General features: G+C 42.5%; 1 protein-coding gene across 3 annotated transcripts in view; it reads left to right on the top strand.

Moving 5' to 3' along the window:
* SRGAP3 (SLIT-ROBO Rho GTPase activating protein 3) overlaps positions 1 to 15,638 on the top strand; it is an 83,695-nt gene that overhangs the window by 36,103 nt on the left and 31,954 nt on the right. For all 3 annotated transcript variants that reach the window (XM_032966632.2, XM_032966631.2, XM_076072055.1), the window contains exons 4-6: positions 4,399 to 4,461; positions 9,448 to 9,642; positions 12,213 to 12,341. In XM_032966632.2, coding sequence (XP_032822523.1) covers positions 4,399 to 4,461; positions 9,448 to 9,642; positions 12,213 to 12,341 — 387 coding nt within the window. The remainder of the gene's footprint in view (positions 1 to 4,398; positions 4,462 to 9,447; positions 9,643 to 12,212; positions 12,342 to 15,638) is intronic.

Genomic DNA, 15,638 nt, shown 5'->3' with positions numbered 1-15,638 from the left:
ATTTTTACTTGCAAGCTATATGAATACAAATCAAATTGCAATTTCACATTTGTAAATACAAATTGTATTTTGCTGCTATGCGAAGGAAACAAAATACAAATCTTGTCTATTAACATGCTGAGTGAATTAATTGCCGTGATAATCATTAATTCGGTTTGTGAGCAGCTGTCTTATGTTCAGTTCTGATCATCACAGTAGAAGGGTCCAGCAATACAATTTTACAGCTCAGGACAGGCTAGGACTGTATCAATTGTTCTGGCATTTTACATATGTGCTCTTCCCTTTAACCCTAACAATTATACCAACTGCTTAATTGTACCAGGAGCAGTGTATATGTATTTGAATGCTTCCTCCAGAGGGGCTGAGTGAGGTCGCTGCTAGTGCATGCAGTGTTGTTTATCGCTGCAACTAAATCACCATAAAGGTACACATTCTTGACACATCTCAGAAACTAAAGCGTGTTTTAGCCAGGTTGGTTACGAAAAGGGATCATCAACCAGGGTTTACCGGGTGTTGTAAGTCTGGGGCGGCGAGGTGACGAGGAGATGGCAGTGTTGCGTGTCACCTCCTTATGTGGGTTTTCTCTGACTACTCCTGTCTCTTAGCACATGAAGCCAAACACTCATCAATGGAAATGGCCAAACACCCTGGCACCAAGACCTTCCCGAAAGAGCCATCTTTAAGTTTCAGTGAGGCTTTCCTGGGTAATTGAATGATTGGCATTGCTAATTGTTTTATAACTGGCTGTTTAATTCTGAGGTTTTTTTGCAGTCATTAGTAATCAATTAGAGATTGTCGTCAGGTGCACCTAAGAATATTTTGCCACTGAGGAGGTGGAGCTAATGTGTGAGGCTGTGAGCCACCTGCACTGTAAAATGTAGCGAATCCGTTAGCATCCAGATTTCTATCTACTTTCGAGGATGGGAGCAACCTCTTGCAAACAGCAAAATTATTTTACTGAAATTATTTTTGAAAGTGAAACATTCTTGTTCTGCCATCAAGGAAAGAATATGCAGTTACAAGCACGTTTGTGTAAAATGCTAGCTTCACCGATTAAGTATTGAGGTGTACGAGGTGACCAAATGGTTTTTAGAGGCCGGAGTACTAAACTGGCATCACTGAGATTAACCTAAATTCCAGGGTTTGTGAATTAAATATAAGTTTGAATGTCATGTGACGGATATTACTCTCGAGTGGCAGATTGGGTGAGAAAATGGTGCCCACTACTGTGTGGAGGAACCAAGCTCATTTGAAGGGATATCAAGAGGTGTCTTTGTGATATCTGCTTTCCATATGCCTTTCTGTGACACGGAGGGCTTTGCTGCCCATTGAGAGATCTGAACGCATACTTTCGTCTCGTTATACGACACCAATGAAGCACGAATTAGGATAAAAATTTTGGGAAGATTTCACGTAATTTATTGAGTTGTAAAGTGTAGTTGCTTTTGTGACCGCTGATTCTCACCATCCTTTTCACTCGGGGGTTGTCCTTGTGGGTTATTTGATAAAGCGGAAATGACCTTCAAGCTTATCACATATCATCCCTGTCCATTGTGATGCCCTAGCATTATGAACGTGAGAGCTTCCATGCCGGCCTTTCAGAATGTATAACTCTCCGTCTCTGCCCAGGGCACCGCCGCTCTGCTTCTCAACAATTTGTCATTGGGTCAGAAGTACAGGGACTTATATGGGGCTACTATTCTTTTTTTACTAAGAACTCGTGCGGTTGATGCTGCCATTGTGTAGCTGTCGCTTCTAGTTTGGATAACGTTGTAGATGGCTGGGTAATATCATGGGCCAGTTTGCTCACCATTGAGCCAGCGTTCATGGAGTTGAAAACGCGATCGCCCCAACGCAGTCTTTTATATGAAAGAAAGCAAATGCAAGAGAGACTACGCCGTTTCTGAGCCTTAGGTGAGTGAGCAGTTCATCTTCCGTGTTGGCTGTGATTGAGCTTTCGAACGATCATGCAATTTAGACAAATATCACTGAAGTAAATGGAGTAGCATCTGCACCACGTGTTGTGAAGGTCCCAGCATTGCTTTGTCATGCATTTCTGGCTTAATGGAGGTTATTTTCATGCCTTGTTGTTTTCCTATGTTGAACATGTATATGCGTTGGACTTCTTTCGGACTGTACGTAGCCAAGCGTGCTCCGATGAGTGACAATCTTTAGGGAACTATCATGGTGTCTTAAGCTTCATTGATTCTTGAGGTTTTTTATATCAAGGTCCTGCATTGCTACATTTGGCCAACTACATTCATGGCTTCACATGGGAGTGCTAAACCTGATTACCTGGCTAAATGTCATGCATTCAATTGAATCACACTCAAAGCTCCACACAGATTCAAGAATCCATTGCTCTACTGCCATCATCTGGTTACCTTAAGCCAATATGACAGTATTTGGTATTTCCAGTCCATTTCTCATACAATAACAGTGTTAACCAGGCTCAAGGCTGCTTGCCTTCTGAGAACTGGGTTAAATTGGAGCACATTCAGGGTAATTTGTTTTCTGGCCTATTTGGCCCTATTGTGTGCATATTTAGGTGGTCCTCTACACTACACACAGCACACAGGGCAGACATTAAACATAGCTTTAACCATTGAGTGATAGGCTGGGCATCGAAAAACAAATATGCAGACTCGTGCATGTCAACAATGAGCCTAATCTTTATGTTAATAATAATAATAATAAAAATGCTGTTACGACTAACCCGCTTTGCTTTATTAATGCCAGGAATGCATACATCACATTCTGGAGGGGGAAGCATAGCATTGCTGGGAGGCTCGGTGTGGCCCAACGCAACGCAAGGAATGCACCACTGAAGGCTGCAGTGGCACAGCTGTATGTTGACAAAGCAATTATTGCACTGGCAGGAGGCTCCGTTAATGGGGCAGGCACTAATGGCACGTGTATTATTAAACAGCAGCTGGTGTGCACACTCAATATTACAGTAATCAGAAACCTTAGAAAACACTAAGCAAACTTTGTAATGTCGAGGCACTTAAGAAAAATATTTGGGATTGAACAATTCCACTACAACGCATGCACCTGTGAGAGAGTTGCTCACAGCTGAAAAAACTTGCAGTTTTTTTTTCTTTCTGGAATAATCTGGTTGGATACACTTTTGTTTTAAAGTTCCAAAGGCCAACATCTGCATTGCAAGTTCATATTCACAATCTTCTTCAGTAATGACCGTAAAACGCTATCAAGTTGGCTACGGTTATTACGGCGATGCAGGCTAGAATACAGCGATGCGTGCTGATTTGAAAGTCAAGTACATTTTAAGTATATCCATTACAGTGTAATTGTAAATGTTAGCTGGTTTAGAGCCAATAGGCTGTGCTGCTTAAAAGGTCATTATCATGTTCATTACTGTCATAATCATTGCACAGGGCTCGATTCGCACGATTGAAAAACTCTTTTAATATCGCAATCAATCGGTGAAGAATCTAAATTTCGGCGTTCCAATTATGGGATTGTAACCAGTTATTTGTTTTCTTTTATCATGCATGCTTATTTATTTTTACAGTGCAGTTAATTATTCTTCACAACCTATAATCACACTCTTAAAGTTTACGTGTTTTTTTAAGCGAAGGCGTAATTGCTCTTCGTCATGTTGGAATGCAGTTTTTGCTCTGCAGTGTGTTTATATTTTGAATGTGTGCACGCTGACACACTGACACGTGCATGCAGTAATACTTTGTTGTGAACAACCTTATGGGCGTAGCCTTGTAAATGACAAAAAAATGTATTTTAATGAAATCAGCTTGACCAATTATATTCACCTTACTACATACTCTACACTTATTAATCGCCAATGACTAAATTACCTTAAAGTTGCCCGTTCTTGTCAGATCTTAGAAGCTAAGCAGACTTCAACATGAATAGTGGACGGTGACCGGCACGTTTTTATATCCTGTGGAGCTACATGGCGAGGAGCAGAGGGCAGTGCAGAAATGTTCATTGTTGTTCTGTACTGCTATGTGCTAACATCCTATGCTCTCCACCTTCAATCTGCAATGACCATCATGGTGCAGTATGCTTAAATAATCCCGTGACCTGCATGGTGTGGGGAGGCCCCGATCCAGCAGTGGATTAACAAAGTGCTGTAGAATGTGCATGTGCACATATTTTGTTTCTGTTCAATCATATAAATGAGCTTAATTTTGCTTGCATTGCATGTTGTGTTTTGAAGATAACATTTATAGAAAGTCAAATCTGAAATAGATTACACTTTCACTCCTATATTTATCACCATTGTTTAAGTCTCAGTGGCACGGAATCAAGAGATATTCCTATCATGCAAATCTCTGAGTGACAAATAGCCAGCATGCACTAATGCTTGTTTGTGTACGTGTGTGTGCACGTGCCCGTGTGTATTTTGTGCGAAAGAGCCGGGAGATTGGCCAGCAAGTGCAAGAAGAGGTCCTGAAAGTGTTCACAGATGTCAGCACGGTAAATGTTACTCCAACAGCACTGCGCCACGACACCTGCCAACACACCATTCATCAGCGGCGGTGAGGTTAACCCGTTCAGTGCTGCTCCTGTCTCGAGCATGCGGTGCTTTGGAAAGCTCTGCATTCATGGGCAAGGGGTCCTACAGGAGAGAATCGGGCAATTGGTTTGTGGTTGAGGTACAAGGATAAACAACAATAATTAGAAATTTAACTTGTAACACACCGCACTATTCATTCACTCTCGACGAAAGGGAACGGCTCAAGAGGCGGGAGGAATCGCACGAGAGGGAAAGGCAGCCAGGCGTTGAGCCAGCGCTAACAATTGCCCAAGTGCCACTATCCTCTATATATTAAGATATTTTCAACCAGTTAATGAATGTATATGCATGTGGGAGGAAACCGGAGCACCCAGTGAAAACCCACAGGTGCAACGGGGAAACACTCTATCCCATACTTTCTGATTTCCCCACCTATTGGACGTCTGTGAAAAAGAACTTCGAATCTCATTGGATTATTCTGGTCTTAATAAAGAGTTTGATTTTAATTTCATACAAAAGTGAAAAAATATTAGTCCACATTTTGCTCTGCCGCCTTCTGGCAAACCAGGGTATAGCACCTCGATGCCCTTGGGAAAATTCTGGGAAGATCTCCCTTGTCTATCAAATTAATCCTTTAAAATGGGAAGTGACTTCACTGCATTCCAAAAAACTGACTTAAGTTGGCTGTTCCGCAAAAGCAAATAAAGATATGTCACTTGTACGAGAAAATGTGATTGGCTCGATGCCAATTCCAGAAGCCACATTGTGCTTTCCACCTGTGATATTTACTATAGTAGCGGCTGCACTTGAGACCTTTTAGAGGAAATTCTCGCGAGTGATGTGCAGAAATGCCATTTGCATGTCTATATATTTAGCTGCTCTGAGAAAAGCAAACACAAAGCTGCCTTATTACAATTTGTTATTAAATTCAAGATTGAAGGGATCTTCAAATGTTTTCTTCGAGGCAGAGTTTGTCCCCAGACAAAATGGATTGGCAAATAACAACAGTGGTTAAATAATGTGCATGCACTATGTACAGTACTCCAGGATAGTGTTTTGGTGTAAATTACCCTGCCAATTTTAACTCAATGCTAGTCAAATGTATTTCCCAGGTGGTAAGAAGCAACATTACCTTGAAGTTCTGAGTATTCACGATCAATGTTGTAAAACTATTTCACTTTGAAATACTCTTCCAAATTTAGACTTAAAGCTTTCGTGACTGCAGGAATTCATATTCTTGGGTCTTTCGGTCAAGTCACGTAGATAGGTTCAAAGAATAATAACAAGAAATAACAAAAAACCACGACATTTCGATCGCAACACAAGCAATCCCCTCATCAGGATCTAAAAAATAGCGGGAAAGCTGCTCAGGCAGGATGTTTTAAAGGTTTCAAATGGGTGTAGCCCAAGGGTCATAAGCAAAGTGGGCGGGGCTAGTGATGTTAAAGTGAGAAATTTGCATGTAAATGTTATATCGGAAAGCTACCTCCACAACGACGAAGCTGCGGAGGTGGCCATTGTATTGTGAGAGATTAGCATGTCAATGTAAGATCGCAGAGCCACCGCCACATCGAGGAAAACGACCAATGGTGGCTGTGTTAGTGAGACATTTAACCTATTCATGTAAGGACATTTAACCTGTTAATGTAAAACCAGAGAGTCGAAAATAACTACTTATTTTAAACATCACTAGCCCCGCCCACTTCGCTTATGGCCTTTGGGCTACACCCATTTCAAACCTTTAAAACATCCTGCCTCAGCAGCTTTCCTGCAATTTTTTTTCTCTTGATGACGATTGCTAGTGTTGCGATCGAAACGCCGTAGTTTATTGTAATTTTTTTGTTATTTTCTTTGGGCCTATCTTCGTGACTTTACCGAAAGACCCAAGAATATCTTCCAAATTTAGTTATTATGAACCTGAGAAATGTTACCAATGAGAATCTTTAAAAAAATGTATTCATTCAAAAAAGTTTTGTTTTTATTCCAAAAGAACAAAAAAAATGTGTGCTGGGGTTTAGCGGTATACATTACCCATTGATCAATCATGGGGCCTCAAAGGTCACGTGACCACTCTTTTACCGGGCGTCACTTTTTTCCATCATGCGAGCTCCAGCTCTATGCTGCTGAATTTCTCTGCATATCATTGCATGTTACACTTAAATCTCATACATAATTCATGTTTTTATTTTATCATGCTTTAATACACCCAATACACAATTATCTGGAACGTTGACTATATACCACACCACCTCCAGTGGAATAGCAAAACTGCATGAACTGTAATTCCTAAAGCCCTCTCATGGCTAGCAGGCCTCGACATTGGCATTTACATCTCAGCATATTGCCATACGCAAGAGTAGAATAGAAAGCACTTCCTTTGGCCCATGTTTAAACTTGCAAGGATGACAATATCACCAAATTATTATTAACGAGCACAACGTATTGCCATTGCCACGTATGTATGTTGCACTTCTTTCGCACCGTACGTAGCCAACCGTGCTCATTGGGAAGGACAACAAACGAAACGCACACCAAAAAAACAAATGCGCCTTTGCCCTAATTTTTCTGAATGGTGGTCACGCCAGCCTCGCGGAGTTGTTGGCACGCCAGCCTAAGCGGAGTGTGGAGTCCGCTCTGGGTTCTATGATTGGTGCCGCAAGATACAGAGTGTTGTGTGTGTAGTACTAGTTTGCCGCGAAACGCGCAGCTACATGACTGTCGGAATGACGGGGCAGCCTCTTCGTCTCGCACACACAGACACGCGCCGAGCGTGTCCCTGTATGCGGCCAGAAAACCTGACAATGTTATTCACCTTTCCGCTATTTAAATCACTGGTTGGCTTCAACTAATGTGCATGTTGTGGATGCAAAAGCTAAACGTGCTAATTTTGACAAAATTGCATCTCAGCCCAGTCACCAATGACAACATTGGAAATCCATCATGTTAAATTAGGCTTTGTGCTCAATTTGGATCAGTTCTATGACTATTAAATATGTTGGGGTTGGCTGTCATGTGATGAACATTCATATCAATGGTAGAATGGATGGGAAAGCGTCACCCTTGATTGTGTCAAACAGGAGTCATTTGAAGGAATCTCGGAGGTTGATCTGTGCAGAGTAATGCACCGCTCTGAGAGTTATTTTTCGATTGTACTATCAGTATAGTACACTCCAAAATTAAATTTTTGGAAAACATACAAATAAAATAAATAAAAATCATCGTTGAGTTTAGAAATTCCTTTCACGTTTGTGAGTTTCGGCTCACAAAGCTCCACTTAAACTGCAGTTAAGTCAGGCACGGTGGAGGGATAGGGCGTTGCCAGCTTAAACTTCTGTCCTGTTTATATGTGCCGTCTAATCTGATTCAAACACAAAGCTGCAGGCAGAGTCGTGTGCCAAAAGCCACGACTGTGAATGCTTGCATGTGACTTAACTTTGAGGTGGAAATGGGTAAGAGAGGTTAATGTTTGAGTTTGTCATTGTCATTTAAAGCCAGGTCTTTAAAACAGATGGCCTTTGATCAGATTTAAAGTAAGAGGATGATTGTTAATTATAAATGAAGACGTCATGATTTGAAATTGAGTTCTTTTCCAAAATAATAAAATGTTAATCAGTGTAATATTACATGTTATGACATAGATTGGTAACATGGACAATGAACAAAGGAAATGGGGAATAGAACGCTGAAAATGCACCAGGATGCATGGAGAGACGCACGCTTGGAATTACATTAAGAAACAGAAGGAGATACATGGATTTGGGACAGACACGAGTTAAAAACGTTATCTTGGCTATTAAAATAGTAAGTAAGCTTGGACAGGAAATGTCACGAGAAGGGATTATGAGCAATGGCAGCTAAAGGAGGGAAAATGCCAGAGGGTACATCCATCGTGGAGTTGGAGGAATAAAATCTTGATTTAAAGCTTTCGTTACTGCAGGAATTCATATTCTTTGGGTCTTTCGGTAAAGTCACGTAGATAGGTTCAACATAAGCGGTCGTCATCAGGTGATGACGACCGCTTGTGTTGCGATCGAAACGTCAAAGAGTTTTTTTATTATTTTGTTTTAACCTATATACGTGACTTTACCGAAAGACCAAAGAATATTGGAGAAAGAAGACCAACTCGTATGCAGGTACAAGAATGAATTATTATAGCACGTGAAATTGGAGATGTTACGGTAGCTCAGGGAGGCCTGCAACCAGCAGTTGAATGATCTTGGCTGATGATGATTGCTGATTATATGTAGGTCTATCTTGCAAAACTTTTTATTGTGCCCGAGTAGTTTGTGGCCTGTTTATATTGCATGAAAGATGTTGTATCACTGCATGGTAGGGCCATACCACTTAAAATAAGGAAATAAAATGAAGAAGTACGAATTGTTTATGCAGACTTCTCCTGTAGGTGAGGTACATGCTGTAATAATGATAATTTTAAAACATCCCTTTGTGAAGCTACTGCTTGATCCAGACCTTTCCACACTGCATCTGATCATGTGAGTAGTTTTACTATACTTCACCATACTGGTTAGTGTGGGTTGGTGAAGGTGTGGGGGGAAGGGGGTAGATAGAGGACTGGTTCAAATATAACTCTCCACTGATGTTAGCTGTGGCTGGGTGCAAAGCACAGTGCTCTGATCACTGCACTGTGGCTCCACCGTCAATATGAAAAATATATAGTATATAACGTAAATTCTAAATACAGACTACATAACATACATATTTCAGGATGTAACATTGCTCCTTTCTAATGCGTGTCTTGTTAAAGAGCCATTTCATCTCATTGGGGCTCTGGCCTAGTTATTCAACAATCGTTATTACTCACTTTGTCATGCACACGTTCGCGCAAGTCGGATGAAAAAATGTATATTTTCCCACAGCAGTGTTGTGTCGATGGCCGAGCGTCCCAGCGATGATCAATTAACAAGGTTTCGACTTGACTCGTGCAGGCAATGAAGACGTACCACATGTACAACACGGAGAGCATGAGCGCGGCGGGGAAGCTTCGCGAGGCTGAGCGCCAGGAAGAGAAGCAGATGGGGAAGACGGGCGACACCGGCGCCGTCGGCCTGGGGCTGGCACGGCCCGATGAGCGTGGGGCACGGCGCAGCTCTGTGCGCAAGATTGAGAAGCTTAAGGAGAAGGTGCCTCGCTTTATGCTCGAACCTGCACATGCTCCCACCTCCCCAGCCAAGATCCTGTCCGCACAGATACTCTGCCACCCATACAGACAGCTACCTAGCTGCCCATACAGACAGCTATCCAGCTGCCCAGCATCCAGTCAACTCAGCTGCCAAATTAGCCTACCAGTTTTCCACACAGTCAATCAGTCACCCACATACCCAGGCACAAAGACTATTAGCAGCCACCCAGCCATCCAAATACTGAGCCACTCGGCCACCGAGCCACCCAGTATTCCATTCCACTCAGCCACCCAGCTACACAAACAATGTCCCACCCAGCCCAGCACACTGGTCACTCAATCAACTAGCCTCCCAGGCACCCAGTCACCCAATACACCAAACCAGTCATGTATAACTACTCTTAATCGTCACTTGCCATGGTATCTGAGCATTGTTATTAATGCTTGTGCATACGCATATACATTGCCCCACCTACCCAGCATCCCATCTACACAGCTACTCTGCCATACATACAGACAGCTACCCAACTGCCCAGTATCCAATCAACACAGTTGCCCAACTACCCTACTAGTATTTAATCCAGCCACCTAGCTATCAAGCCACTCAGCCACCCAGCATCCATTCTATTTCATCAGCCAGTCCAGTTAATCAGTCACCAAGTCACCCTGTCACTTAGTTGCCTTGTCTCTCAGTCATATAGCCATTTTACCACTTAATCATCCATCCCCTAAGACAAATAATATACTTGTCACCCAGCCATCCATCTATCCAACCACCCAGCCATGTGTAACTGCAGTTAATCATGGCTTGCTGTGATGTCTGGATAATCTTATCATCACAACAATACACATTTTTGCATTGAAAGGAGACTTCACACGATAGTGTGGTCACAAGTGACGTCATTATGGCATTTCCTGGCTTGGGAGAAAATAATGCCAAGCTGTTCCTGACTTTACTGATAACATATGGGGCCGAGGCCTTTCACATGGTGATAATCATTTTCCCAGCACGTTTATAGAGCACCACAACCCTGAGGTTTGAGAGACGTTGATGTAATCGATAGGTGTTTGCATGTTTATAGGGTCTGAGTTGCTTACACTTGTTTGTGGCTGTGCCTACCTTAACGTCTAATTTACACCATGCAGGAATTGACCAACCTACTGATTGCAGTGCTCAGTGCGTAGCCATGTGGGTGGTTGGCTGGCTGGCTGTTTGAGGTTATGCTTCGTAGCCAGCTTGAGCCAGAGTATTGTATTTATCTACATACTTTATTAGTAGAAAATGTCATTATATTTTGTCCAAATGCGATGTTTAGGCAATTGTTGAGCAGTATTAATAAGCAATTTTGGATAAAAACTCATGTGTTATGAAGCGCTATGGGTAAAAGCATATATAAGCAAAACTCTGTCCTATATCTCCACATAGAACTAAACATGTGTTTTAATCGATCACGCTTGAACTTTCCGGACGAATATTATTGAGCAGAATGTGTTTAAGCAAGTGAACTCTGTACCAGTTTTGACCCTCTAGGTCTCAGTCTTGTTAAACATATGCTTCTGGGTTACCAGATGTTATTGGGAAACCCAAAGTTCAATGTAAAGGCTCATTTAAAATGCCTTAATTTTATTAAAAGATGACCCTGTTTGTGTCTTCAACTTATCTTTTACACAGAAAATATATTCTGTGGATACTTAACATATGTGTACGTTTTTTTAGATTTGGTAATACATAATAAACAGGCATGAGTTTTGTTTACAGTTTATCATAAACATGCAGGAAGTCTATTTAGATTGTATAATAACCTGGCAGGAAGTTATTTCAAATACACAGTGTTTCACTTTTTTTACCCTATTCAAAGTCACTCCATAATCCCCAACCAAATGCAATACATATTTTCATGAAACCAAAATTATTGATTCTAACACGAACTTTGATGCATGTATTGTGAGCAAAACAACATGTTTAATCAAAGTATATAGTATTATGGCTAATGGTCATGTACTTTTTCCCCGATGATATTTTTTTCTCCCCTTTAACCCCAATTTTATTCTGATACTGCTCTCAGTGTCATGTCCTCAGGTGAAGAAGAATCCATTCGGAACTCTTGCAGAGCAGTGGCTCTGGAGGTCAGGGCACTGAGCAGGCAACTACTGAGTTCCTAGGTTCAAACCAAGCACGGGTTCTCAAGTGTAATGCGTTTACGGCCTTAGCCCAGCCGTCAATGACTGCACAAAAATATCACGTTAAATTTGGCTCTGCGCTTGATTTATATAAATTTCAAATCTGTCTGAGAAGGCAAAATATCGGTTTGACTGCCATGCAATGATCATTACCTTCTTGAAGGAAGGGTGTGTAGGAAAGTGCAGAGGCCTAAAGTATGTCGATAGGAGGTCACTTGAAGGGATCTCAGAAAGTTATCTGACTTTCCCTTTCTATGGGCCACTTTTTAAAACGAAGGGTTTGCACCGCTGTAGTTTTTAACGCCACAATTTGCATCTGGTTTAGCCCTGGTGTGGGGTAGCAGTGGGGGGATTAACATCTCACTCCACGTGTCTTCTGTCCTTTTCCAGCGTCAGCAGAAGTACGCTGAGTGTAAGCTGAAGGCCACCAAGGCACGGAACGAGTACCTCCTCCACCTGGAGGCCACCAACTCGGCTCTGCACAAGTACTACGTGTACGACCTCTCCGACCTAATCGACGTGAGTGGTGCTGGACCAAGTCCGGGCTCTGGAAAGCCTGTCGTTGAATGCCTCGTTGTCTTTGTCTGCGATGCATAGTTAAATTGTTGGCAAGCGTTCTTCTATGTCGGGAATATTCACGCTGCCAGCCTTGGTGTTTTTTTGTTTGTTGCACCAACGAACTCTGACGGTGTACCATCCACTGAAGCTTCATGCGGCTCATGACAATCTTGTTACTCGTGGCTTGAGTGATTAAAAAGAAAGCCCGATACAATGTGTCCTTGGCCTGTGTTCCTGATTCAAGAGTGCTGCTTTTGTGAGTCTTCTTCCCTCACTTAGCTCGATGCACACATTGCATAGATTTGTGCCGCAAAGCAAGGGTCTTAAGTTCAGAAAGTTTTGTCTGTGCACTTCATATTATTTACATAGTCTCAACATTCTTTGAGTAAGTCGTGTTCTGTTCATTGCTAATGATGCAGTCTGTTTACACAGAACATGTTCCTTTGAGAAATTAGTTAGTTGACGCTACAATGAATTTCCTAATTGAACAAGGCTTCATATTTTCTGTTGCACGTCCGCACTGTCTGTGTGGGTAGTGGGATGCCTCTGTGATTTAATTTTGACCATGTCCTACCATCAAGTTGTTATTTAATTTCTTACTAATGTGATATATAAGCTTCAGAAAGGCTCACATTTGTTGAACAGATGGGAGCTTTTAAAGAGTGTGGAAATAATTAAATAAATATCCAGGCTGAGCATTAGGCTCATTTATCCTTTGTTAAGCACCCTTTTAACAGTTGTATTCTTTGTACAAAATCTAACGCATTTTCTTTCAGCCCCGGGGAAAGCTTGATACAACAGTGAATAGATACTGACAACTGTTGATGACTGTAATGATATTGGCACATCATTGCCAGAAATAGCCTCTTTCCAAAGTTCTTGAGGCTTTGTATTACTTGATTATTGAACATGCAACTTGGCTTCGCTGTGAGCGCGATGAAAACCTCAACCAACTTGTACTTTATTAAATAATATCTCCTACAATTTAGTAAGTACTAGTATATCCTTTTCATAGGAGCAATTTTACCTCCGCCTGCCAAATTAAATTAAATACATTTACAGCCCATTACCTGTCAGCTACAGGTTGAAGGCCTCCCCACACCGTGTCGGTCATGGGGGTTGTTTGGCCCTACTTCACCGTGCTGCTCAACAATGAGCGGAGCGCCGGGCTGCTAAAATTACAGCAAGTTGGCACAGTAGGTGGTTCATCTGCCTGTCATCTCAGTCAGTCAACCCATGGCACCTGGGTCTGTCCTGTGACCTGCCAGCAGGCGTTCGACACATCACATGGCCTTAAAGTGCACAGCCTGGCACAAGTGCCATGGTGATGTCACCGCCACTTATTGGCAAATGGAGGTTGTTGTTGTTGTGCTGCTCAGTGCGGGTTGGTGAAGGGGGTGACTCAGGAACAGTTAAGATATCACTCACCACTGGGTGACCAGGTCCAGTTTAGATATGACTCTAAACCGATGTTAGACATTGTCGGGATTTAAATTTAGGTTACCGATTTTATAGTGTAGTACGCTAACCAATGTACCACCCACCATGACCCTCTGTGTGACAAGAAAAATAAACAAGCTCGCAAGCAAGTTGATTAAGGGAGCCTCATTGTGCTCGGGGGTTTTACGCTACGGAAAAATACGCGCACAGAAACACGCACATGCAAATTAATGTACACATTACCCACACAAGCTCACAATCATGCGCACATGCCAATCATGCTCCTATGCAGAATTTATTTTATGACCAGTCATACCAAAAACCTGTAGAGATCAGGCACTAGTATTAATAAGCTGTGTGATAAGTTTTGCAATGATTGGTTTTGTAATTTTCATGGAAACACAAAGTGTTCTTGGATGGATGGACATACATGATATTTCCCTGAGTATAGCAATTAGTAACCTATTGGCTCCTTGAAAAAAAAAACACTGTTGAGATATTCCTTGGGGAAAGAAAAATATTCTTCTATTTTTACCTAGTAGTTTTTTTTTTATCAAGGGCCACTGCATGTCGATTCATTTGAGCTGATGATTGCGCACAGTAGCTTTCAGACGGACCGTTGCCTGCCTGCTCTACTCATAATTAAGGGTATTACTTAGAGCAGACAGCCAGGGAATTAGGCTGGAGGCGAAAAGGTTTAACCCTTCTTGGTGAGCGTGGCCTTCCGAGAACCAAAAATAGGAGATTTAGCATGAAGGAGATTGGCACTGCGCAGCTGAACACAGTTCCTTGGACCTTGCGACCAATCTCCCAGTTCTGTTTGCGCATGTACAAAGATTTTACACATAGCCAGCATGGACGGTTGGGACAACAACTGTTAATGACCACCAATTAAGGCCCGCACTGTCTACAGAGAAGTGATATAGCCAGCACCATGCTTTTGTGTCGATCACGTTCATATTCATGTGTTGTTAAACCCGCCGCCACCCGACACAGCCAATTAGTAAGGTTTTTCACGTAAACAGAACATGCCAATTCGTTACTTGTCCAGCACGCTGGTGTGTTGGAAAGCCAATCCACGACATTTACAATCTATGTGTAAATGTGACTCCTTTGCCTATGGTTACACACCACTGGAAACTCTTTTAAAATTTGGATTGTCTTGGAGTGGTTCAAGACCAGTTCTGATGTCACTCGCCACTGATGATCTTGTCCAGTGCTAAAACGGATCAGGAGAGTCCTTGCACAGTAAGACTGCAGGTTAAAATGTTGTGAATGAGTGAGGTGGTTTGCTAGGCTGCATTCTGGCCACCACAGATATGTCTTTGGGAAGAATTTCGCTGTGACCTGTGTGGCTGGGTGGCAGGGTTGTGGGGTGCGGCTGGGTCACTGGTTGGGTTGCTTGGTTTGTTTGTGGGTTCGTGGGTTCAGGGCTTATTTTCAGCCAGGTCTGTCCAGATTAATGACCCTGAACATATTTATTGACCTGGCACACCAAATATAGGATACCTCTCGCTGTGGGCTACTATTCACCTGTCACTTCTCGCTCTACTGGCGACCCAAAAAATATTCTGTGGGAAATTACCCCTGGGTGGGTGTGTGTGTGCGCGACCGTGACTGATGCGCTCCCTGTGTGAGTGTTTGCGTGGCTATGCTGTGCGGAGCAGTGGTGTAGCGGTTAACACGCTGCGCTATGAATCCGGCGACCAGAGTTTGATTCCAGCCCACGGCCAACTTCAGTGACGACTATCTGAACCAGTCCCAGGCAACTCGGCCTCAAATGAGTACCTGGTGCAGTGTGTACTGAGGAGACAGACG

The sequence above is a fragment of the Petromyzon marinus genome, chromosome 36 (assembly GCF_048934315.1).
Source record: "Petromyzon marinus isolate PM22_M1 ecotype Great Lakes invasive population chromosome 36, UKy_Petmar_22M1.pri1.0, whole genome shotgun sequence".
NCBI lineage: Eukaryota > Metazoa > Chordata > Hyperoartia > Petromyzontiformes > Petromyzontidae > Petromyzon > Petromyzon marinus.
Note: the sequence above shows the minus strand (reverse complement) of the source record. Positions and strands in the feature narration are given on the sequence as shown.